The sequence below is a fragment of the Ailuropoda melanoleuca genome, chromosome 6, assembly GCF_002007445.2.
Source record: "Ailuropoda melanoleuca isolate Jingjing chromosome 6, ASM200744v2, whole genome shotgun sequence".
In the NCBI taxonomy this organism is placed as follows: Eukaryota; Metazoa; Chordata; class Mammalia; order Carnivora; family Ursidae; genus Ailuropoda; species Ailuropoda melanoleuca.
The window spans coordinates 122,604,491-122,631,542 of record NC_048223.1 but is presented as its reverse complement, the minus strand read 5'-3'; the positions used below and the strand labels follow the sequence as shown (position 1 = coordinate 122,631,542).

Genomic DNA, 27,052 nt, shown 5'->3' with positions numbered 1-27,052 from the left:
ACCCCTCTTTCCATGGCAAGACATCTTTTTGACTTCTACCCCAGTATTTTTAATGGCTGCAGACTACTTCTGTCTGTGTACCGCATCTAACAATTCCACTATCATTAGCATGCATTTCCAGTTTTTTGCTGTTAAGGCAAATGCTACAGTGAACGTCCTTTTGCTAAGTCTGTGCACACAGATTAGAAAAGCCATTTCTTGGTATACATTCTGGACCATGTGTGGTACCTGGCATTCGAGGGCACATCTCCCTGTTGATGTTCTAAGGCCTCACCGCTAGAGAGGGGGTGCCCCTTCCCCCATCCCCAGGGGTCAGCGTAACCCCAGAGCAACCCAATTTGGATGTGCCCTACGTCTGGACTCTCCTGTTTTATTCAGGACATCACAAAAGTCACTGTAAAAAGGAAGACAATTTCAGCAAAATCCTAGAACTTTTTCAAATCTGTTTGCCATGAAGTTGGAAAGTAAACATTTTCCATCATTTATTAGCACCACATTGCAGAAGCAATTTCCCTTTCAGTCTCCGTCTGGCAGAATTACATTTGCCGTGGGAAAGAGGGATGGAGAACCTTGTAGAAGGACGATCTTTTAGTAACTGAAATGAAATGTACGCTCAAGGCAGAGCAGACCCAGAACGCAGTTAATAACCATTATTTCTTTCTATTGTATTTTTATTTTACGTTCCCCAGGCTCTTTTGTCACCTCAAGATACGGATTCACAAGACAGTACGTTGAAATCTTTTTAGGAAAGCAGTTGTTGTCGCTGCTCCACTTTGTCTGGAATTCTAAAACCTATATCCTTAGGGTCTGAATGTTTGGGGAGGAGAGTTCCGTTTTTATGATCTTTCTCCAGAAAGGTCAATTACAACATGTAATTAAGTATTTCCAGACTTCTAAGTAAAAGAATCCAGTCTTCTCTCTCAAGAGCTGGAGGAGACGGAGGAGAATCTAAAGGGCCACAGCCCACATTTTAAAATCCCCTGAAAACAGACTACCGCCTCGGATTTGGGAAGATACATCGCTCGCCGGGAGTGGCTCCCACGGAATTCAGAACACTCTTCTAGGAGGTCGCCGTCCTAGGCGGCTCTGTCACTCCTAAGACACTCTAACAGCACCAAGTTCTGTAAGCTCCAGATGGTTAGGCTGACTCAGGCTGAGGAGTCTGTTCAACCAAGATCTGTTCTTACTCGAAAGGTGCCTTTGGGGGACTAACACTCAGTGTTGTGCTCGACTGATACTCCTGATACTCAACACACGCTCCTTGAAATCAACAGAAACATTTTAGTAAATTGTGTTCTTGGATTTCCCCTGAAACCGGCCTTGCCAAAACTCTGCATGCAGATGAGTTTTCGTGACCTTTAAGTCTCCTGAGAGCAGCCTGAATGAGAACACCGAGGTGAGACCTTTCTGGGGGCACAGACACACATGAAAACAACGGTACCATGATTAAATAAGTTTTTATTGTCACATCGAACTGCTTTGTCAGATATACATTGTAGGTTTCAGTATGGCATAAAAATAAAGATATTTTCCTGAATGTCAAAATCTGAACAGAGAAGATGGCAATGGCACTTAAAAAAAAAAAAAAATTCACACTGGGGCTGAAGCCGCTAAAAGGGAGCTGATAAAAACCGGAACATGTTTGCCGATAAAGTGGTCTGCAACGTTTCAAATCCAATGGCAGTGGTGTAAGGCCAACAAAACCATGAGGGCAGGAAAACATAGACCCCACAGCGTGGCTCTCTGAAGAACGGCAGTTTTAGTATTTCATGTTGCCGCCTACACTGGGTAATTTTGTATTGGAACTGAAGCTCAGAGAGTACACTTCTCTCCAACTACTTTTTTGGAACCTGGATTTGAAGCCTCTCTGACACCTTCCTTATTCTCACAGGTTTAAGCTAGTTCAAAGGAAAGGCAGTTATGTCCCAAAGCGTTAACTTCGTGGGCTGACCTCATTACGTACGGTGGGTCTTGTCATTTCCAAACCAGGAGCCTAACGTGCTCACGAATGTCTTTAGTGGTTTCACACATTCTGGGCAAAACTAGAAAACAAGCAGTCATTAAATAAAAATATAAGTGCATCTCAACAGAAAGTCTCTACACATTCCGCAACTATCCTCCAAATAGCAATTAAAAAAAAATAAGTATGGTTATTCAGATTTAAAATGAATCTTTATTCACCAAGATTCCCAAACAGTTTATTAAATGTCTTTTCCTCCACAAAGAAAACTAACACTAGGATTTGTCAGAAGAGCTAAATGAATTATATCCCTTATGTATGAACTCGGCTAAATCCACTGTGTCTGGAATCCGTTCATCATAGAACTCAGGTCTGGAGCGTAACTCCTCTCTGTTATCCACTGCTGTGTGTCCTTCATCTTTAAGACTCCAGAACAGAGACCATAAATGTGGCTAGTGCAACGTAGCAGTCACTGTAATTCCCCAAAAGAAAAATAAGCAATTTATTTTATGACATACTTATTTGGATGATTACTTACTGGTAATTAGTATTTCTACATTTTTTTTTAAAGGCAACCATTTTAAGTGACAATATATATCAGGCTAGTAGAAAAAAGTTGAAACAAAGCCCTCTCTTTTGATCTCACAAAGTCATGCAGACAAGAGAAGGTACATCCCATTTGTTCCAATCAGGCTTCTTGGAATTATCAAAATTTCTTTCTGGCAAAGATGAATTTGGCTCGTCATAGAAAGAAAGTTCTTTGAAGGCTGCTGCTAAACTCGTTTCCCTTTGAAAAAGAAAATTTCAAGGCATGATAGTGCAAGAGGTAAGTTTTTGATTTATAGAACATTTATAGACTAATTGTGCTTAGTCTCTAATTTCCAATTTATTTTAAAGAACAGAAACTACGTTGATAAGTTTCACTTTGCCTAAATTTACCAGTACATCCATGAATCGCACCAGAATTAGGACAATTTGATTATCTTAATGATCTGTCATGAAATCTGCACACTGTGTCTGCAGGTGAGAACCGGCGATGTGAGGCTCCTACCAGCTCTGTGCCCAAGGACCTCCTGTTGGGTGGCCAGGGGTCTGAAAACGCAGTTCTCCCCCCAGATTAAGTCCTCAAAAAACTCTCTCAATGAGCAATTAAGAAAAACAGTGCTAGGTGGAGAGTTTCTTTGTTTAGCTAAATCTGGGAGGTCTGAGTGTTCCTGGAGCCACCGTCGGGATGTGTCATGGGTCGAGAATCCCTCGAATGGGAGTATTCACTACTAGAGGGTTCTGTGGGGTCAATCAAATTTTCATAATCACTGTCATCTGATTCCTCAACGCTGTCTCCAGCTGCTCTTTGGGAAGGAGGAAGGTCTGGGCCACTTCCAGGATATTTCAGTCCGGCACTGGTGGAAGCATAATTGGAAGAACCCACGGCTTGAGGTCGAGGCATAAAGACACTAGTTTCCATGCGCGAATGGCTCAAAGTACTTTCTTGATTGTTTGGGTGAAAATCAGAATAAGGGGGAGGAGGGTCAGAGGCCTCTGCATCTCCAAGCGTGCTTCCACCTTCGCCTGCAAGCCCAGAATAGGGCATCCGAGGGCTGAATGCTGGCCCCAAATTTTCACTTGGCACCTGTCTGTTGATCAGCGCCTGCTGCAATCCTGGACAAAAACAGAAAGAAAATCATAACGCTTTCTCTATTTTCACAGCTTTGCATCTCATTGCATTAAGCGGTCAACCTGAATGTTCTGGAAAAATGACAAAAAGAAATGAAACTGATGACGGACTCTGAATTATCTTACATTTGCATAGTACTTCATAACTTACAAATTCTGTTGCTATACATCAATCCATTTAAGCCTCAGAAAACCTCCTGAAGTATTATTGTCATCATCAATATCACTGCTTCCAAATTATTAGGCAAAGACACCAGAGTTCAGAAAGGCGAAGTGACTTCACTAAAGGAGCGGCTGGATGTGGGGCCCTGGTACTTAGATGCAGGTCTTTTAACTGCAGGTCCCTGTGCCATTTCCCTCCCCTGTTGCTCACTGTGCTCTCAGACTGTGGGGACGGAGGATGAGACACATGGTCCTCACCACCCGTGGCACTCATCTGAACGTGAGTCTCCTCTCTGACAGGCTTCACATCAAAAAGCATCTTTCTTTACAACTATCGGTCACAATACACTCATACACCATTTTCTCCTTAAAAGTTTTAAAGCACTGTGTTAGGTAGCCAATTTTCCAGGTTCTGGACCATAAATATAGCACTTTTTTTCTTCCTTTCTTTTTTTTAATGTAAGCGCTAAACCCAGTGTGGGCCTCAAACTCACAACCCCGAGATCAGAGCTTCACGCTCCACCAACTGCGCCAGCCAGGCTCCCAACGCAGCGTATTTTTATGCCTGCTCTGGAACAGTCCAGGGCCTATCTGGACTCATATCTGTGAGTCTCTAGCCTTGAAAAATACTGGTACAAAGCTGAGAAAAGAACAAGGAAAATAAAATCACCCATAATTCTATTACCCAGATAACACCATCAGATTTTTGGTGAAAAGAGCACAAGATTTATGTCGGCCCCTCCCCCCTTTTCTGAATTCCAGTTTTATTATCCAGCCTTGTGTATGTGTGTGTCTGTGTATTTTAAACACAGCTGAGATCATATGTTTATGCCATTTTATATCCTACTGTTTTCACTTAAGATTATATACTGGGCATTATCCCACGTCATTAAAAATTCACTTCAATGGCTGTACAATATTCCACCATACAGAAATGCCATAATTTATTCAACTATTCTACTGCTATTTATTCTACTCCAATTGGCTGTTTCTCGACTTTAGGATTATAAAGTTGTGATTAATATTCTTGTACCTAAATCCCTGTCTGCATTTCTGATCGTTTCTAGAAAAATATAACACTAAACATGAATCAGACATCACCTACTCAGAAATATAAATTACACGTTAATTGGTTTGCAAATATTCTTATTAAACTAGGAAAGGTTATAAATTTAACGTACAAATGTTAAATCTGGTGGTGGAAGAGCAAACATGTCTGTTCCCATGCTAGAATCAAGGTTCTTGGGCCTCATTCTCATTCAACCAGCCGGTTCCTTAGCCCGATTGTATCCATTTATCCACAGCTACCAAAAACCAGACATTTAAAGCCTTTGTTGTGACCCTGACTATGAATCAACTATGAAGTGAAAAGAATATTAGGAAGCTCCTTTATGCGGCTATGTGATGAACACAGGACGCGGTCCCTGAACACTAGGTTTGCTGGGGTTAACTCAGTAAGAAACATCACAGCCGCTGTAAACAGATCCCAGTAGTCAACTCAGCCACAAGTCTGCAGCAATCACTTCTCGGGATTTACTCTAAGTGCCTTCAGCCTTTCTACAGTTAATCTTTTTCTTCTAGCTTCAGGTACTTGAAAGGGTACCACGAGAAACAGTAGTTCTCTTCTGGAAGTACAAGTGAACGCTCTTTCACAAACAGCCTCACGTGGGGCTTGACGACTGTAGAAGGATTCCTGTGATTCATCATATGGTTTGATGTTTGAAACAAGACGTTTCCCTGATATTGAATGGTGAAATTAATAGGAAACTCACTTCTTTCTTGCTCCTTTTCATTTTTCCTCTGAGTGATTTGTCTTCTTAATTTGTTCACTTCTGCCTGACAAGATTCAACAACTCGCTCACTCTTTTCTACATCTGCACACACTGCCTGAGGGAAAAATGACAACAAGACCGATCAGTTCCAAATCCAAGCACAGGGCGTTCCATGAAGATAGCACGGACTGCAACCCTAGGAAGAGCCCAGATGCTTTACTGAGTTAAAAAGCAGACCCATGAGGCAGAACAAAATCATGAAGGTCCAAGGGACCAGTGTTGTTGTTCACTGACTCGCTCTCTTAATTTTGTGAAGATGATTATCTATTTAGCCTGTAAATGCTTGAAAAGTTAGGGTAAGTTGAGAAAGATTTAATTTTTTCCCTCAGTTATTCTTTTTTATTAAACTGAAAAAGGGATTTTTGATACCAGTCTAGCACACAAAGGACGAATAAAAGAATGGGATGCTTTCAAATTCAATTTATAACCAACAATCAAAAATCAGATGTCACAAATAGATTTATTTAACAGAAAATATCTGTAATTAGGGGGAGTGGAAAGAAAGTAAGTTTCAAAGTCAAAACTCAATCAAGACAGCTAGTGAGACTACGTCTCTGCCACCTAACCATCCACATCGGGGCGCTCTGCGTGAGACTGGTGTTTGCAAAGCAGGCCTAATTCAATCGGCACTGAAATGCAGAACAGCCACTTTGAAGTCGGCTAGACAGTGCTGATGGTCTGAAAAGAGCATGGTCATGAATTTAGGACAAAAAGCTGTTTCTCACTGCACGTTCCTTCCATAGCAAAAATCCCAGAAACTGCTGGAAAGTAGGCCGGTCACCAGTGAGCCTGTTTCAAGCTCCCTATACCGCTAGGTGGGCCGTGACCCGACTGCAGAACGCAGACACTGGAAACTGCCTGTTGTAGGCTTTCTTCTTTAGCCCCAGGCGATCCCTCTGCTTTCTTCTTTTTCAGCAGCTGCCTACATTCCTTTCTCTATTCCTTGGGGCTTCTTCCTCAAAGCTAGACTCTCTCCAGGCCTGGGAGAGCTTCTTCAGACCTACCACCCTCCTTCTTGTTCTCAAAGCCTCCTTTGTTCTTAGGGTTTAGGGCAAATGACTCCTAAGAACACAGTGGGGATGATGAAAAGATCGTGGGAAAGTACTGTTAGCACCTAGCTCACTAAGTGGCTTTTAGGAGATGTTTCCATAAATATTTGTTGCATGAATGACTAGGAATGAACAGGCTCCAGTGAGAGCCTCCCACTCGATGGAGGTAGCTGGGGGCAAAGCGAGTGACCCAGAGCAAAGGAGCAGAGCTGTACCAATTACGGGTGCTCTCTAATGCAGGCTCAACTTTGAGTGTCCTGATGGCGACAGCTGTGGTCTTAGCAATCCTTTAACCTCAGAACAGATTTCCCGAAAGAAAACACCGTTCTAAATGGGGTCACGAGTATTCAGAATAGTAATATTAATGCTGTACTTCAGACTCTCTACTTTCGGCACTTAATGAGACAGCCTTCTGTAGGCCGGCATGAGTAACCGCCCTGCACATCTGAGATTATTTTGGGAAAGCACATTCTGACTTTTGGACTATGATTCATTTGTCAGTTGGGAGGTTTTTAAAAATTAAAGTAGAATTAAAAGCACTTGGGCATTATAAAAAAGACAAAAACTAGTAAATAAATCAGTTACCTGCACTTTCTCCTGAAGTGCATTATAAACCTGATAAATCGCCCTGATGTCCTTCATGACTCCATCCTTGTCAAAAAAGTCAGTACTGGAAGACAGGAAAAAGAGGTCACAAAATTATTATAACTGCTATGGACCTAAAAGGCATTTTCCTATCATTTCCACCTCGATCTATTACATAAACACTGCAACTCCAAGGGACTGTCTCAGCAACAATGCCCACGCTACTAGAATTACAGGAGAAAAAAAAAAGAACCCATGTTACCAAGACAACTTAAAAAATAATACAAAGCTATACATTTTTCAGTGGCCATATTTAGCTTTTGGAACCTCAGAAATATACATACTCTGTCCAAACTTTTATATCAAAAAAAAAAAAAAACTGTAGCAAATGTTAAAAAAAATTATTGGTAAAAATAAACTCTCTTCTCGATCAGCGTAAAATTCTGACATACAGTGGTGGTGGTCTAGAGGACGACCTGACTGTGTTCTTCAGTTTCATTCACATCACATTTGATTTCACATGTCTCCATAAATCTTCACAAAAGATAGGAAGACATTTTGATTTTACTTTCAACTCACCCATGCTCTTTGATAACTTTGGCATAACTCTGAGAAGTATTTGGCACTGAAGACACTTTATACTCCTGCTGGCTGGTATTGCCTAGATTGGGGATAGCAAGGGAAATCCTTTGATTATACCTGTGGGAGGATCAAGAGAGACCATGTTAAGGTGCTGCCCTTCCCGAACTGCGGTCTTGGAGGTAGGAGTTGGAGACTCTGCACTGCTGACCTAACAGGTCTCACGGCGCACCTACCTGCACGGACAACCCAGGGATGCCTGCGCTAGTAGAAGCCCGACTGTAAACTCATTGGCAGCAGAGGTCTTGCCCCCAAAGCAACCAGCAGAGTGCTGAGGAGATCGTAAGAGCTCAGGCAATACCTGCTGATCGATTAATTAATGAAACCTTGCAAATGGCTATTTAACAATTTGTTTTTGTCAATGCCAATGTAATATAGTCTACAAGTGAATTTCCAGAAGGAAACCTTTCTGTTATTTACAGATAGATATCATAATCATGTTTTTTGGGGTTTTTTTTGTTTTTGTTTTTGTTTTGCTTTTACGAGTTCACAATGCAAAACCCTCATTAACCAGTAGGTGGATCAATTTGACAATTTTGTCTTTGAAATTGGTTTTAAAATTATAGACTTCCAGAGCAGAACTGTATTTCTACATAATGGATTACGGAGAAGCAAATGATGATTTCCAGCTGTTTATTCCTGTAAGAATTTATGCATAATTAACATATCTTCCTAATGCTTCTTGATTCAAAAACAATTTTAATTTATACAACTGACAGGAAAATACCTTCTCTCAAAGAAAACTAGCTGAAAGAGAATTATAAAAGCTTTTCTTTAAAGATGCTATAAAATGCACATTTTCAAAGTCATAAATCCCAAGTACATGTGTACCAACATCTTTACTATTTATTTGAAGATGGTGGGAACGCTTTCTTTACCTTCGATTTGGTCTAAAGAGAACGTATTCTAAAGCATGAGTGGAATTGTTGGCGGTGGAGATGAAGCTAAAGAGAAGGAAGACGAGGTCGGGCACCCCAAGGATGCGGGTGAGCTGCTTGTGGATAACCTGCTCTCTGTACGACATCTGCTGCTGTGTGTTTCGCCGGAATCTATACCATCCAATAACTTTCTGCAGTAAAAACAGAAGGAAAAAAGGACGAAAAGTTGCATGAAATCTTACAAATTGAATTCTGAATACCCGTACAAACACTTGTACACACGTTCGTAGCAGCTTGACATGCAACAGCTCAGAACTAAAAACAACCCAATTGTTCATCAACAGGTGAATGAATAAATAAACAAAATTCCTAAAAGAAAACACAGGCAGTAATCTTTGACATTAGCCGTAGAAATATTTTTCTAGATATGTCTCCTTTGGCAAGGGAAACAAAAGCAAAAATAAACTACTGGGATTACATCAAAATAAAAAGCTTGGGCTCCTGGGTGGCTCAGTCAGTTAAACGTCTGCCTTCGGCTCAGGTCATGATCCCAGGGTCCTGGGATCGAGTCCCTTGTCGGGCTCCCTGCTCACAGGGGAGTCTGCTTCTCTCTCTGCCCCTCCCCACCCCCGCGCATGCTCATTCTCTCTCTTTCCCAAAACAAACAAACAAAAAATGAAATAAAAAGCTGCACAGCAAAGGAAACAAAACTAAAATACAACTTATTATATGGGAGAAGATATTTACAAATGATGTATCCAATAAGAGGTTAATATCCAAAATACATAAAGAACTCATACAATTCAACACTAAAAAACCAAATAATCCAATTAAAAAATGGGCACAGCACATGAATAGATATTTTTCCAAAGAAGACATACAGATGGTCAACAGACACAAGGAAAGAGGATCAGCATCACCGATCATCAGGGAAACGCAAGTCAAAACCACAGTGAGTGACCACTTCACACCTGTCAGAGTAGCTAAAAAACAAAAAAACAAAACAAAAACAAAAACAAAACAAAAACACAAGAAACGAGTGTTGGCGAGGACGTGGAGAAAAAGAACCCTAGTGCGCCACTGGTAGGAATGCAGACTGGTCCAGCCACTCTGGAAGACAGTGTGGAGGTTCCACAGAAAATTAAAAACAGAATTACCACATGATCTAGTAATTCCAGTACTAGGTATTTACCCAAAGAGCACAAGAGCACTAATTTGAAAAGATACACGCACACCTATTGTCTATTGCACCGTTATCTACGATAGACAAGGTATGAAAGCAGCCCAAATGTCCGTCAAAGGGTGAATGGATAAAGAAGTGGCAGAGATATGGACAATGGAATATTACTCAGCCATAAAAAAGAATGAAATCTTACCATCTGCAACAACATGGATGGACCTAGAGGCTTTAATGCTAAGTGAAAGAAATCCGTCAGAGAAAGACAAATACCACATGATTTTACTCGTATGTGGAATTTGAGAAACAAATGAACAAAGAAAGACAGAGATAAAAAGAAAAATCATACTCTTAAATACAGAGAACAAACTGGTGACTGACAAAGGGGGGGTGAAGGGGAGATGGGTGGAACAGGTGAAGAAAATTAAGAGTACACTTATGATGAGCACTGAGGAATGTACTGACTTGCTGAATCATACTGTGCACCTGAAGCTAATGTAACACTGTGTGTTAATTATACTTGAACAGGATATATTCTTTTAAAAAAAGACAAGGGCACAAGGAGACTTGCAAGGATATGTTCATTATCTCATTATGCTGATGGTTTCATGGGTGTATGAACATTTCAAAACTTATCGAAGTATATACTGTAAGTATGTGCAGTTCACTGTACCTCAATCATACCCGATACAATGATTTAAGAAGTTGGGCTTCGTCAGCTCTAACCACAGGATAACTAAACTGCCTACGTGAATTAAACTGATAGGCTCTCTGGAAGAATATCTCTTATACTGTGATCTGCTAGACATCCGGGAGCTTCCCAAGATGCTCCTGGGCCCACCCAAACCTGCAGAATTAGAACGTCCAAGGGTAGAACCAGGAATCCGAATTTAAGATAAGTTCCTTGAGTTTTTTGTTGTGCACACTAAAGTTAGAAAATCTCTGTTGTAGAGACTTTCAGAGGAATAATCTTCATATAATTCACACTTGTGACACCTACAATTCTATTTTGTAGAGCTAACAAGCTAGTTGCAAGACTATCGAGAAACTACCTCATTGATGCTAAAAAGCCCATTTCAGGGGCGCCTGGGTGGCACAGCGGTTAAGCGTCTGCCTTCGGCTCAGGGCGTGATCCTGGCGTTATGGGATCGAGCTCCGCATCAGGCTCCTCCACTATGAGCCTGCTTCTTCCTCTCCCACTCCCCCTGCTTGTGTTCCCTCTCTCGCTGTGTCTCTATCTCTGTCGAATAAATAAATAAAATCTTTAAAAAAAAAAAAAAGCCCATTTCAGACAATTCCCTATAACCTTATTTCTGCTGAGGACATCTTTCCCTATAGCCTTATTTCTGCTGAGGTTTCATAGACCACTTTTCACACTTTCCTCTCTATTCTCAACTAGACATTCACTTAATACTTTTTGGAGCCCAAGCAATCGTCCCCAGTACTGGGCATGCTTGTGACCGTCACATGTGTGCCTTTTGGCCTTACAATGGTATCAAGGTGGCAGTTACATTTATCATCATCTACTCCAGAGCAGATGCTTCCAGGAGGCAGAAACTCCCCTCTCACTTGCTTTTTTGGCCTTAGCCTAAAACCTGAGGCTTGTGCAAACTTTGTAAACACAAGATGGATTCTGCCAGGGCAGTAATTCTGCACGCTGCAGTAGATGACCAAGTTGTTCCTACTGGGGGATTCTCATATCAAAAATGAGCCTGGGGATGCCTGGGTGCTCAGTCTGTTGAGTCCAACTCTTGATCTCAGCTCAGGTCTTGATCTCAGGGTTGTGAGATTGAGCCCCATGTTGGGCTCCACACTGGCTGTGGAGCCTACTTAAAAAAGACAAAAAACAAAACGTTAGCCTCTATCTTAAGTCTACCATTAAAAAAAAAAATGCTTGAGCAATGTTGTGGAGTTTCTATATTTGAAAGCCACATGCTCTCCAGATAACAACTTATGGCAGGTATACTACAGATCAAAACAGCAAATCCAATTTTATTTTTTTATTATTTTTTACTTTTTAAGATTTTATTTATGTACTTGAGAGAGAGAGAGAGAGAGAGCGCAAGTGCGTAAGTGGAGGGGGGAAGCAGAAGGAGATAGAGAATCTCAAGCGTGGGGCTCAATCCCACGACCCTGAGATCGTGACCTGAACAGAAATCAAGGGTCAGATGCTCAATGACTGAGCCACCCAGGCGCCCCAATTTTTTTTTTTTTAATAAGCTCAACGCCCAACGTGGGGCTTGAACTCACAACCCAGAGATCAAGAGTCATACATTCTACTGAGTCAGCCAGGCACCCCCTGGCAAATCCGATTTTTAAACCCCCAAATTAATTTAGAAATGTGTCCTTATCTACTGCTAAAAAAACTACCTGGTAGAGTCCTTTTCTTTTTTTCAACTTATTTTCAATTAGAAAACACGGTTACAAACAAATTTCTCACATAAAGTTTCCCTTTATCAGCAGCACCTCCCCACTCCCCTTCCCAAAGTAAACACTTTTAAGTTTGGTTGCCTTCCTTCCAGATCTTTTTCTGTACATCTAAATACTCATTCAGATTTTTGTTTTTACATAAAATAGGCTCAAATTACAACACTACTCTTTTCATGCAACACAACTTTGAGATCTTTCTAGGTCATTATCCGAGAACTTCTCTCATTTTTTTAACGGCTGCCTCAAATCCCACAGTATAGAGGTGCCGGCACAACCTACTTGACTATTCCCACTGGTGGACATTTAAATTGCTTTCAAAACCCTCACTACTGGGGCGCCTGGGTGGCTCAGTCATTAAGCATCTGCCTTCGGCTCAGGGCGTGATCCCAGAGTTCTGGGATCGAGCCCCGCATCAGGCTCCTCCCTTGGGAGCCTGCTTCTTCCTCTCCCACTCCCCCTGCCTGTGTTCCCTCGCTCGCTGGCTGGCTCTCTCTGTCAAATAAATAAAATCTTAAAAAAACAAACAAACAACCTCCCTATTAAGTAAAGACACAAGAAACATCCTTGTATGCTGGGTTCAGAGGCCAGGCTGCTGGGTTTAAGCTTCGGTTCCACCATTACTCACTAGGGACCTTCAGCAATTTACTCACCCTTGTTGCCTCAATTGTAAAATGGGGATGGTAAGAACAGCAATTTACCTCCTAGTTCCAACCGGAAAGTGCTTAGAACATGGCCTGGCACAGAGTTAAACTATTCATTAACACCAGCCTTTCATATCATGCAAATGTTTACTTGGGCCAGATTCCTAAAGGTGGAACTGCATATTTAAACTTCTGTTACTCCAGGGCGCCTGGCTGGCTCAGTAGGTGGAGCATGTAAATCTTGATCTCGGGGTCGGAAGTTCGAGCCCCACGGTAGGCGTAGAGATTACTTTAAAAATAATAATAATAAAGAAAATAAAAAAATAAAATTCTGTTATTGCAAAACTCTTCTCAAACGATTGTTATCAATTTACATTCCCGCCAACTACAGCGTCCCCATTGCCCACAGTGTTATTACCAAAGCTGGGTATTAACAATCCTTTTACCCTTTTGCTAACCTGATGGACAAAAAAATAAGTATGATGCTGTTTCAATTTGCATTTCCTGATTGAAGATAAACATCTTTTCATTTATTTCTTGGCCATTTGGGGATTTCTTTTTCTTTTGTGAATTTCCTGTTCATATTCTTTATTCATTTTTGCCACTTTAAATTTTTTCATCTATTTAAAAAAAATACTTCAGGGCACCTGAATGGCACAATCGGTTAAGCGTCTGAGTCTTGGTTTCAGCTCAGGTCATGATCTCACGGTAGTGGGAATGAGCCTGAGTCCGGCTCCGCGCTCCGTGTGGAGTCTGCTTAAGATTCTCTTTTCCCCCTCTCTCTGCCCCTCCCGCTCATGCAAAAAAGAATACTCCTGCTACTTTTAACGTGTAGTGAGTGCTCTAGAAAACTGTGCTCTGTGGGGGTGCCTGGGTGGCGCAGTCGTTAAGCGTCTGCCTTCGGCTCAGGGCGTGATCCCGGGGTTCTGGGATCGAGCCCCACATCCAGGTTCCTCCGCTAAGAGCCTGCTTCTTCCTCTCCCACTCCCCCTGCTTGTGTTCCCTCTCTCGTTGGCTGTCTCTCTCTGTCAAATAAATAAATAAAATCTAAAAAAAAAAACCAAAAAACTGTGCTCTGATGAGAATTTTCATGGAATAAATTTGCTTTAGAAAGTATAATAAAAGTGTGTTGTCTCAAATATGAAAATAAATGGAATGAGGAGATAGGCTGGTGGCTGGGGTAGGAAGGACAGACTCCCAAGAGATTCCAGAATATATGCTCCTGAGCAAGTCACTGGAAACAAGAGGGCTGGACCCCGATGCCTGGGGCTGCTCTAAATCCCTTTCCCAGGTGGGTGGCGAGGGGGTCAGACTCTACAGTGACCGAGCACCTTCTGAGGTCATCATCATCCACAAAGCTGTCTGTCCTTTCTTCCAGCCTTCCCCATCTTCCTTTCATCTTACCTACTTTTCTTTCTGCTTTTCCAACTGATGGTGCTACTGAGGCAGCCTGCAGAACAGAAAGGCTGCTGACTGACTGCACTTTTACTCCTGATGCCCTTCTTCAAACAGCTTGGGGACCAAGTCCCACGGTACTGATTCTTTTTTTCCACAGAGTAATATTTTAAAAGCTTTTTCACAATACACGCTTCTAAACAAAGGCATTTTGTTTTCTATGTGACAAACTGAAACCTTTTATTAATAATTTTTTTTCCTCAAGGGACGGTTTAATAACGAATCTATTCTCCTGGAATTAATCTTTCAAGGTAAAAAAGTAAAACCCACACATGGTACAACAGAGTAAATTATAAATGAGATCATCAGACAATGCTGCAGCAATAAAACTGGTTCATTTTCAATTCTATTCAGACTTGCTTACCATACATGATCAGAACATTATATGCATATGTTGACAGAAATAATAAACACATGACCTTTTGGGAAAATATCTATGTTTGACATTAACTGAACTTGAAATGGTAACATTTCCACAGACATTTAATTATGACTTATATTTTTTAGAAATATTTTTCCTGGTTATAAAATTAATGCATGTATATAAGATATTTGCAAAAGTATTTTTTAAATTACAAAAGAGAGGGGCGCCTGGGTGGCTCAGTCAGTTAAGTGTCTGCCTTCGGCTCAGGTCATGATCCCAGGGTCCTGGGATCGAGACCCTTGTCAGGCTTCCTGCTTAGCGGGGAGTCTGCTCCCCCTCTGCCCCCCCCCCGTGCTCTCTCTCTCTCTCCCCCAAATAAATAAAATCTTTAAAAAAAAACAAAAATAAAAAAATAATAAATTACAAAAGAGAAAAATAGAACCACCCAGATTCAACTAATTTTTAACTCTCTACAGTATACTTCTTGTTTTTCCTTCTGATTTTTATATAATGGAATCATACTGTAAACATCTAAATTTTTTTCTATTGATAGGTTATAAACATTGTCTCACATCTGCAACTTGCCCTTAAAACCTACGTGTAAGTCAACAGAACTCTCATACATTATATCAAATCATATGGTTTCATTTTACTTTCCTTTCTGGTTTTAAGTTTAGGTGATAAGATAAAGAGTGATTTCCAAATCAGACTGGGCAACAAATAGAACATACCTTTCTCCGATCTTTAAGAATCCTGTCCAAACTCTCTTCATTAACTTTGCTTGCATAGTCATAAAAACTGTTTTTTTTTTCAAAGAGAAAATATATTTTATTAAAATTGCATGGTATTTTGACATGAATACACTTAGCCTCCCACGTCTATGGGTCATTGAATTCTAAAAGTTGCTAATCAAGATATAAAGATATAATTGCTTATCTTCAACAGATAACCAGAGAAATCAAATCTCAATGCTTTACTGATGATATAAGGTATCTTTTGCATCAAAGAATACTCAAGACACTGCTACATTCAAAAGGTATTACTTCCACGTGTGGGAGGTACTGATGGCAAATAATTAGAAAATGTGTGGTTTCCAATGGCTGCAACATCTTTTCCTTGTTTCTAAGTATCACTTATTTGTGGGGGGAAAAAAGGATACAGGAGCTATTTTCTAAGAAATGAAGAAGGGAAATGAACATCTGTTGAATGCTTAAGAGGCCTGGCTGCATGCTTTCTCATCTTATTTCATTTCATTCTTGCCTCAATGCTGGTAAGTAGGTATTAGTGCAGCCCAACACGTCTCAAGTTTTATTTCCATCTTTGTTGATAAAAATACTTAGGCTAAGTGACTTGCCCCAAACCATACAGATGGTAGATGGAAGAGCTGGGATTTGAAGCCAGGTCTGTCCCTCGAATAGACCTACCTGACCAGGATCCTATGGTGAGCAGGCACAATGATGTGTGGGCTTTCCTACCACTGACTGTGCTTTTAGGAATGCCATCCTTGGGGCACCTGGGGTGGCTCAGTCGGTTAAGCATCTGCCTTTGGCTCAGGTCATGATGCCAGGGTCCTGGGATCGAGTCCCGCACGGGGCAGCAGGGACCCTGCTTCTCCCTCTCCTTCTGCCCCTTCCTCCTTTCGTTCTCTTTCTCTCTCTCTCAAATAAATAAAATCTTAAAAAAAAAAAAAAAAAAAAAAAAAAAAAAAAAAAAACCATCCNCTCCCTCTTCCCACCACCTTCAAGACCAGGCCTTATGAAGCAGTAAGAATTTTAAGAAATAGTAAAAAACAAAACAAAACAAAAAAACAAACAAAAGAAAAAAAACCCACTGAACTGGGAATCAGGAGATACCAGCCCCAGCTCAGCTCTGCTTCTCACTGTATGATGTTGGGCAAGTCACTTAACCTATGTGGTCTCCACTTCCCTTTTCACAGAAGAAAGAGTGTGGAATAGACACATGATTTCTAAGGTTTCTTTCAGCTCTGAGAATTATAGGTGTATGATTTAAACTTAGTTAAATCCTTCTGGGACAACTTTACTGGCAGTGTTGTAAGGAATTCCTCAGAAGGGCAAGGCAGGGCACACCTAGAAGAGCTTTGCAGAGTCAGGGCCAAGTAGGACACTTGCATGGACCAAACACAGCCAATGTGTGGACCAGGGCCTGAATCATTTCATTTGCTCTGAGATTCTTCTCAAATGAACTGCTCGTCTTGCTTTCCACTCCTCTTTCAGTTACGTGTAAATCTAAAAGTGATGAGGATCTTGGCTGCTTTCAGACTTTGCCCCCAGGTAACCATCTTGCATGAAGACAATCCTTTAAAATCATCAATGGATGGGGTGTGTGTGTGTGTGTGTGTGTGTGGTGGGGCAGGGGGCCCCAGGAGTTCTTGGGTGTAAGGGCCTGGTGTTTGGGCCCACTGAGAACGGGACAGGGGTCAGGGTGAAAGCAGCAACAGCTAGGCACCAGGGGTTGGCACGTGTTAAAGAAGGGAGTGCTGACCAAGAACGCTGAATCCTACTAGTGTGGGAAGCTCCGGGAAGGGAAGTACTGGCTTCTGGGAAGGTAGAACATGCCCTCAGGGGGGTTTAAGATAGAGCTGAAATCATCATACCAGCCAGCAGACAGAGAGCTCTGGGGCGGAGAGAGCAGGCAGAGGCCTGCATATTGTCTGGGAAGAAGTGTGGTGGATGGAGGATACTGGCCCTTGTCTCTCTCACCCTCCACATGTCTGCCATTTGCTCCCTCCCTTCTGAATGTAGCTCCTTCCATTTCTTTCTCTTGCTGTCCTTTAGTTGGTCTTAGTATGCAACTGGTGTATGCTAACTTACATACACACAAAAAGAAAAGAAATTTCTATATTCCCCTTCCTTACATGTTAAAGTTGAACACTGAACATTTTTTATTCTTCTTAAAAACACCCGTTCAATTCTTTTATCTATCTATGATTCCTGGTTAACGTCTTGCTCTGTGGCTGAAAAGCCCTTGCTTGGGAGGCTGCTGGGATAGGCTCCACTGTAAACCACGGAGGCCACGATTTTATACCATCCCCTCCCCTTTCTCGAACCTAACACACATTGGGCACTCAAGAAACAAGTGAATTTGGATGCCCTCGGTTACATCTGTGACTTTATAGCCACAATCAGCTACAAGCCTAAATTCACTAGTACTTAATTAATTAATCTTTTAATAAGGACTAAAAGTGACAAAGAAGGATGCTGCTTACCTAAAAAGTTTTGAACACGGCTGATGATTATGGATTTCTGTAATTAGAAAGAAGGAACACAGCTTAGTCAATCATGTAAGACACAGGTGAGTATGAAAGAGCTCTCTTGTTTGTTTACTGAAGCCCCAAACAGTAAAGACAGTCCCTCTCCCAAAAAGGTGCTGGTGTACACTGGTGAGAGCAGTGTGTCTTCTCAGCACTGACACTCAGGACAAAGTAAACTGGAAAACACGCTCTGTTTCCATTTGCCCATGTCTGATGAGTACACATCGGAAAGCTTTTATTCAGGAACACGCAGCCACTGTGCGCCCTCATGCAATCTCACCTAGCTAAACAAAGCCTAAGAGAAAAAAGTAACCGCTAACTGCAAGTGTTCGATCAAAGTGGATAAGCAGTGTGAGGGCAGCCTGGGGAGAGGAAGGCCTAACCACCCTACCATCAATAACCCACTAATGGCTCAGGACAAGTGGGGCCAGGTGTTTTGAAGGGGAAGGGAGGAGGAAGCTCTGGAGGCCTGTTAACCCTTTCAAAGATGGCCAGCACCAAGGGACACGGTCCTTTATAAGGCAGATCCTAAAGGCTTCTGGAAAGATTGCTGTGATTAACCAGAGTGACCAATTCCTTCAAGCTCATCAGGGGGCTTAGGACCTGTTTGCTTTCTAAGACCATGAGACTAATTAACCACTCGATCCTATTAATAACATTCTTCTGGACAGAGACTCATCACCTGTTGTTTAAAAAGCCACAGCCGCAGAGTTCCAGGCTGCAATTTTAACGCAATTAAAAAGAAACCACGACCCTGGAGGCCATGGGACTCTGCCCATTAGCTTCTGTACTGATGTCAATGCTGCCAAAACACACACACAGATGCAATCCTTCCACTGGAAAGACGAGTTCATTGCCTGGCATGGCTGTTGACACAGTGATGCAAATAAGAAAACCTCATGCAGAAATTGTTCCTTCTTTTACCACCAGCAATAATACAGTACGCCATTCTACCTGATTTCTGCGACACTATTAGTAAAACAATTAGAATGTGGAACGTTTGTAGCAAAAACTTTACAGAGGGTTTAGGGAAAAGAAAGAAAAGCTTACCTTCTACTTTAAAGGAACAAATATTTTAAGAAAACCCCTAGAGTTGATCTGAACCCCAAATACACCCTGCTGTCATCAACTGCCCCAGCAGACTTCTGTCATGATTTACAACTGGGACTAAAAGCACACTAAAGATATGCCTTAGATATCATGTGGCATTTGCTTAAGCAAGTTGAACCTTTCTCTATATGACTTTTTGCAGCGCCTGAACACCCCATGGAGAAAACAGGGCGAAGGCCTCACACGTGATCCAGCTGCAGACTGGAATGAAGCTGGCTGGCACACTGGCTGATAGACAGACCTCGGGAAACAGGCAGGAACAGGGCAGCTCGCCTGGGATTCTAGAGTTTGCCATGCCTCTAGAGCTCATCCACACGGTAAATTCCCCTTCATGTATATATGGCCTCTCTGCACCCATTTCCTCAGAATCCCTCCCCCACCCTCCCACCCCACCCCGATAAGCGGCTGTTCTCACTGATCTTCCTACCTCTGCTTTTCCTCCTGGTGGAGACTCAACAGTTCCACTTCCCTCCTCCATCCTTTCCAGTAACTGCAGTGGCATCAGCTAATTAACTAAGGAAGCTCTTCAGTGACTGTCTGCTCCCTCCCCTTCTAGAACTAAGGGTGCACAGCTCTGCTTAAAGTGAGTCAGCCCAGCTTTTAAAATTAATATGAATGCAACACTTCGTGATCAGAATGTAGCATTCTATATGAAGTCCTGACTGTACAGAGTAAAAGTGTCTGTGCGTGGATTCAGACATTTGCAACAAATAACAACTTTGGTCAATTCCTTTTATTTAAAACATCTTATTCTGGTGATTAGGCTATGCCAGAAAATTTCTTGATACCACTGGTCTGAAATACTACTCATGGCACTTTACTGAAACGTTTGGCCTTTCAACCCAGGTTTAGAGTCCCTGTCTCCATTTCTAACATGTATTTATTTTTAAAAGGAAACTATTCTAATGATAACAACACATTTAAGATAATACCAGCAAACACTCTGCCCATGAGAACCCCAATTGTTGCACACGATGAACTGAACAGAGCTAATAAATTAAACGTTGTGCAGAAGATGGTCGTCATGGCACTGCATTAACTGGGACTCTATCGACTGGTACTTCTCTGTATCTACAACACCATGGAAACGTATGTAGCAAGAACCAGAAAGTTTACGAACCAGATACAGTGCATGAAGCTGTACAATCTAAATTATCTACCACTCTATTTCTTTAAAAATAAATAAATAAATAGCCAGACTATTCATCAGAACTACTCTTTTATGGTCACGCCAGGTTAAGAGAACTCTTTTTTGCACGGTTTGCTGTCAGTTAACTATGTCTGGAATTTTATTATACCAAACTAGTTTTGAAAATCCAAGTGCAAACAATAAAATTACACCCATGTTCAATGAAACCAAATTCTCTATTTTAGGATTTTAAAGAGTTAAGCAAAACAAAAACAAAACCTCAGTGAAAGAAGAGCTGTATCCAGAATATCAAGTCTTTATTTAACAAGTCAGTATTGTGAGGAGTGGGTTTTATTGTCTGGGTCCTTTAGGAAATGAACTGTTTCTTGTTTTCCCCCAATGCTAACCCCACCTCAATCCTCATCCTGGCCTCCCAACCCATGCACCAGAAGGCTGTCAGAACTAGAAGGCTTGAAATTGATCATGTGGCCCCAACATAACCTAACCTTCCAGCAATATTTCAAATCAGAAACACTCACCTTCACACATTCTGTATTTTTATCACATAGAAACAGGCCAGATTCCCTGTATATCTCGTGCACACCTTGCTCTGTGTTCGCCTGAATGTGCCGCCCACTGACCCTAAGTTCACCTCCTTCCTGACACCTTTACTCTCTACTGCTTTCGCCCACTAGCAGGTTTTTTTTTCCCAACTGATGGGATTTTCTCTTTTCCTTTCCTATAGCACTCATCTTATATGGTCGTCTGGGACTTCTGGGCACTTGTCTTATCCTCCCCACACTCCGGGAATACAGGGATGCATCTAGGTATTCCTCTCATTGCCTGACACACGCCTCACACACGGATGGTCAGTAAATGGTGGTGGCTTAAGTGAAATGTCCCTTGCTGTGTTCTGAGTATCAGGATATGCTGTTTCGTGACACGCTCAAGGTGCAGCTGAAAGGAGTCTGATCCCTATATATCAAAAAGAGACTGATCCAAAGAGGAAAAAAAAAGAGAGAGAGAGACTGATCCAAAGACAGTGAGCACATCTATAAATACTCTTTCGTCTTCCCCAGCCATCACCCAAAACTGACTGACTGGCTTGTTCTTAAGAAGGCTGTGTAGATTTAGCAAATAGCTCATATAAACAAGTGTGAACATCTTCGCCAGGCTCCTCCAGGAAGGTCCAGCCCAAAAGATCCTTGCGTGTAGATTTAGCAAATAGCTCATATAAACAAGTGTGAACATCTTCGCCAGGCTCCTCCAGGAAGGACCAGCCCAAAAGATCCTTGCATTACAGTATGTGGTGACGCTGACGATGGGGAATAGCCCAATATGCAAACTAGGGGTTCACTGTGGTTTTGAAGAGACTATCAAGAGAAATAGCTCACAGCAATTCACTAAAAGACCAGTTGGTGGATAAGAAGAGCTTTACGGACCACCTAAACTTACGGACCACCTAAACTTACAGCCGTGCACTGCAAGTTCACACGGACTGAAAAAACATTTCATACCACCTATCAGCCCAAATGATTTGCATTGTGATTTAGCTGCTTTTTATGTACTCTTTTTATCTTTCAGATTAAAACCAGTTAAGGGCAAAAGAACAAAACAAACAGTGTTGATACAGAAACAGTATTTCAGTGATAAACTCACCAATTACTTGCAGAAATTCTGTGTTGCTGATTTGTGAGTCACTGATGCTAAAGGTTTCCTCTTGTCTTACCTCTCCCAGCAGAAACCCTTCCTAAAAGTAATAAAAGAAAACAGTTGCAGACTAAAAATAAAGATGATTTTTTGCTGGAATTAAGAGGAATTGAGAGCATTATAATTTTAATAATTTTAACAATAATCCAAATAAGCTTGCCATAAAAACTACTATTCTATAAACCAACAAGACTAAAGCAATCTGAGATGTATCTATTAACTAGATTGTTTGAAAAAAGGATTCCATACGCGATGAAATATTTTAATCCCTTCAAAAAAAAACCCTGTTTTTTTGAAACAAAAATAAGTAGAGTGAATTCATTTCCTAAATCCTACTGAGTGTAATAACCAATACTGAAAAAGCTCAGGAAGCAGAAATATTCCAAGGTTGTTTTCTTGAAACAGCACACAATCTATTTCATTGTTTTAAAAGCACTGTTAATGATAGAAGGATAAAGAGGGCAACGCAATGCACAACAAACTGCTCTTGTACAGGGCGTGGGAAATGAGGTTTCAGCAAATAAATCACTCACTCACATGAACGTTCTTCCTTAATAAATGCCGAGGTTAGTTTCTTTACACCTTTGGAGAACATAGGCCATAAATCCTGGATTACACAGCACATAACCTACTGTGGGAGCACTTGCTGTCATGTTGAGCACAAGCACAGTTGGAGAACATTATGTGCCTCAGCAACTTCCCTATAGAGGGTGAGCTAACAGGCTGCCCTGCAATCTTCCTTCCTGGATAACCACATGGCTTGCTCCTTCCCTCCATTTGGCTCTTTACTCTAACCGCACCTTATCAGAGAGGCCTTCCCTGGCCAATGTAACAGAAACAAGGTGTGCCAGACACTCTGTCCCCTACGTTTTCTTCTGTCGTCTCCCGCTCGGCCATAGTACATCCTCACATTAACAAATGCCTACACCTACTAAAATGTGTAAGCTCCATGAGAGCAGAGACCTTGTCCTTGTTCACAGCTGTATCTCAGCAAGTAGCACAGTGCCCAACACATCAGAGGTGCTCAATGCATACTGGCTGAGGATATCTGTGGCAACAGTGACCTTGTACTACATACCCTTCTGTTCCAGGCTGACCCTTCAAATCAATTAAAGGGATTTCCTAGTTTAAAAACATGCCCAGTTGGAATCTATGGGGGTGAAGAGGGAGAGACAGATGCTTTACAGCATAGCTTTTGTATTGGATTAGGGGAGGGAGTGTCCTAAGTTCCCAAATCATCATGTATAGGGCTTTTCTCAAACTGAGTAATACACAAATCCCCTTAAAAAAAAATCCTCTCAAACCTGAAGGAATATCTATGACTACTAGCCTGAGAAACAGTGACTAAAGAAGCTTGTTTTAGCCTATGAAAGTCTTTCAGTTATGAATTCTCACTACCAAAGAGAAGCTTTCTCTTTGTAACAAGTTAATAAAAATTAAAGTGAAAGCAATTTTTTAAAAATTCCTACCGAACTTTACACTTCAAGAACATGTCTCCAGATCGCTAGTGTTCCACGGTCTAGGGTTGCCAAATTTAGGAAATAAAAATATAGAATACTGTTAAATTTTAATTTCAGATAAACAATATTTTTATGTAATATTTAGGATATAGTTACACTAAAAAATTATTTCCTATTTATCTGAAATTCAATTTAACTGAGTCCCCTGTATTTTATCTAGCAACTCTATCAGAGTCCTCAGTTTGAAAAAGTCAACTGTGACAGCAAGACATTCTAAAGCTAAGTATAAAAGAATGCTTCTTATCTGCTGGTCTGGATTACCCAAGCCACTGTTACTTTATAGCAGGAGGAGGCAAACTATGGTGTGTGGGCTAATCTGGCCTCATGCCTGTTAGTGTACAGCCCACAAGCTAAGAATAGTTTCTACTTTTAAATGGTTGAAAAAAATAGGTATATTTCATGACATGTGAAAATCATATGAAATTCAAATTCAGAGTCCATAAAGTTTTATTGGAAATTGTCACCCTAATTAATTTATTGTCTATGGTTGCCTTCTCTGTACAACACCAGAACTGAGTAGTTGCTACATAAACCACATGGCTCACAAAGTCTAAAATATTTACTTATCTGGAAAAAGCTTGCTAGCCCCAGCTCTACAGAATGAGTGGTTTTAAACTAATTTCTTGCCTGGAAAAAACAAGAATGTGCTACAAAAGCAAATTTTGGTTCCTCAACTTAAAAATATATAAAATTGACATTATTCCACATATATAGTTGTGGCAAGGCTAACATAACCAGCTATGGTCATATAAAATACGCTTGAAAACTACTGTCACGGTGAAAATTTCCACGAAGTCTACCACCATGACTGGCACAGCACAGATATTAAAGGAACAGCTCTTGAATTAAGTTAATAACAATCTAAGTAACGTAGCCATCTCCCTGCCATTTGTAGAAAAACTATCCGCTTTTCAACAGGTAGCTACTTATTCTTACAATAACCTTGCCTTTTACATAAACTGTGATATTAGTAGGTACTCCAAGAACTAGAGATGTTAAAAAGCATTATTGAAACCGTATTTAGTACCTCCATGGACACTAGGAGTATCACAAATCACCTATATATGGAACTGCATTACATTATTAAATAGCGGGCTGTAGTATCAAAGGCCTTAGCGTCCAGAGACATCTGCTAACTCTGGAAAAACCCACGCTGTGTGTATTCCTATCATTAATCTCTACCATCAACACTATAGAGACGAAAAGTAGAATAATGCCATCCCATCTACTAACAGAATCACCACTATGACATCAGTTTTTATTAATGGAAGCTAGACTTGCAGACATCAAGCCAAATCCAGTTCCTTATTCTACAGTGTATCATTTTGCTTTGTAACGATAACCTCAAAACCCCCACACTTATTAAATGAATTTGAATAACTCACTATTAACATCTCTTAAAATCATCTCTCAATTTGGACAGATTACATATGTACTTAAAGATAAAAATTATCTAGTTTCACAAAGAAATTTCCATCTAGCCGAATGACATTACAAGACAATTCGTAAAATAAAGACATTGAAACAGACAAGCTCTGCTCCCTCTGAGCTCCGAAGCCTATGCATTTCCGATCACTCATACGTAGGCCTGTCATTTCCCTATTTCACTGTGACTAGCGCCGTGGTTTTAGAACATTCGCCCAGGAACTAAATATGCAACTTCAAAGCAAGCCGACCCTACACCTAACACTCCTGTTTACATTCTCCATTTTCCATCGAGGCGAAGAAAACACACGAACGTATCGAACAAGTATGAATAGTGACAGCCATGGTTTCCCTCCTTGCACCCCACGACAACCTGTGAGACCGGAGGGCGGGGCTGGGTGCCTCGGCTCCCAGACTAAAGCTCGGTCTCTCCGCTCTTTGCCGACCCCAGAAGCCCCTCGCAAGTCTAGAAGCCTGACTCTCAGGGAGGGGCAGGAGCTTGGTTTCCACTAAGCGACTCCTGACACTGCCGGAGGCCAACCGAGACAGCTTTGCTAAAAGGGAGACGGCTGTCCTGAGAGAGCCAGGAGGCGGCAGGCACTGAGTGAGGGGGCCCATCCCGGGGGCGAAGGAGCCCTGGGTAGCAGGAGCTCGCCGGGGGTGGGAGCCGCCCGGGTCACCAACCCCTCGGGCCGGCCCGGGAGCCTGGGGGGCGAGCAGCGAGTGGTCCCGGCATGGCCACTGGCACCGGCCCGGGACGAAGGCTGGAGGCTCCAGCGGCCGCAGCTGGGGGCCCGGCACCTACGTGGTCCGCGTTGCTGTTGGCGCTGTGGAAACACACAGCGCTGAAGGTGTAGCCCGAAATGGAAGCCGCCATGATGGAAATCTCCAACTCCCCCATCATGCCCCGCGGAGGGAAAACAGCCTTCCGGCCGGCCCCGCCCCTTGGCATCCTGGGAAATGAAGTCTTCGACGGGTGAGTCCAGGGGTCGGAGCGCCTGCAAGCGACGGCTGAGAAATGCAGATTTGCACGATCCGATCGGAACCGACCCCGGGGACGTGTCCTCTGCGTGCGTCTTACGCCCAGCACACCTTAGACACTGCCTCTTCTGTATAGCCCTTGATAGTTCCCCAAATAGTCTTTTCTCTTTACAAATGAAATTCTTACTGATAAAAGCCAATATTGCCGTGCTCAAGGATGAAAGGAGGGCGATGATTCAAGCAACCGTATGGTTTGGGTTTGACATAGAAGTAACATGCTGTGATTTCCATTTTCATATGACCACTCTGGCTGTAGTGTTGAGACTACAATGTGGGGGAGGGTAACGGGGGAAAGGGTGGTTCTCCAATAACCCGCAGGGGGGAGGACAAAGGTGGCTTGGGGGTGGTTGGAAGGGCCATGGTGGTAAGCTGTGGAGGTGGTAAGAAGCGATTGGATTCTGGGTACAAAAGAACACAAATTAAGGGGCGCCTGGGTGGCTCAGCCGTTAGGTGTCTGCCTTAGGCTCAGGTCGTGATCCCAGGGTCCTGGGATGGATGCCCCCCTCCCCCCCCCCCCCCCCCCCCCGCATCGGGCTCCCTGCTCCTCACGCTCCCCTTGCTTGTGTTCCCTGTCTCCCTCTGTCAAATAAATAAAATCTTTAAACACACACACACACACACACACACACACACAAAAGAACACGAATTTAATGAAAAATCATGGAAAGAAGATAACAACAAAATAACAGTGAAAATAAAATATAACAAATTTAGGAAAAGAAACTCAGGGATCATTATTCTTCAATTTGTTCAATCTTTCAGATTCAAAACTGGACTCCTGATCTCCCACAAGGCTCCTTCTACCACACTCTTTCCAAGTTCAGCAAACAGAACTGTTCTCTAACAGCTGCAGAGGCCAAAAACTTTGGAATCGTTATTGACACGCCCCCTTTGATCCGTCAGCATTCTTAAAAATATATTAAGAATCTTACAACTCACCACTAGCACACCTATCACCTATCATGGCGGTCCAAGCCATCAGCTCTCTCCTAGATCATTA

General features: G+C 42.0%; 1 protein-coding gene across 1 annotated transcript; it reads right to left on the bottom strand.

Moving 5' to 3' along the window:
- Positions 1-1,438: 1,438 nt before the first annotated feature.
- ABRAXAS2 (abraxas 2, BRISC complex subunit) lies at positions 1,439-25,939 on the bottom strand. The gene is made up of 9 exons (XM_002926605.4): positions 25,817-25,939; positions 22,016-22,106; positions 18,073-18,109; positions 15,578-15,644; positions 8,780-8,970; positions 7,842-7,961; positions 7,263-7,347; positions 5,569-5,683; positions 1,439-3,619 (listed from the first exon to the last, which is right to left on the bottom strand). Exons 1-9 carry the CDS (start codon positions 25,913-25,915, stop codon positions 3,150-3,152), a joined length of 1,275 nt encoding a protein of 424 aa, XP_002926651.2. The 5' UTR covers positions 25,916-25,939; the 3' UTR covers positions 1,439-3,149.
- Positions 25,940-27,052: the final 1,113 nt, after the last annotated feature.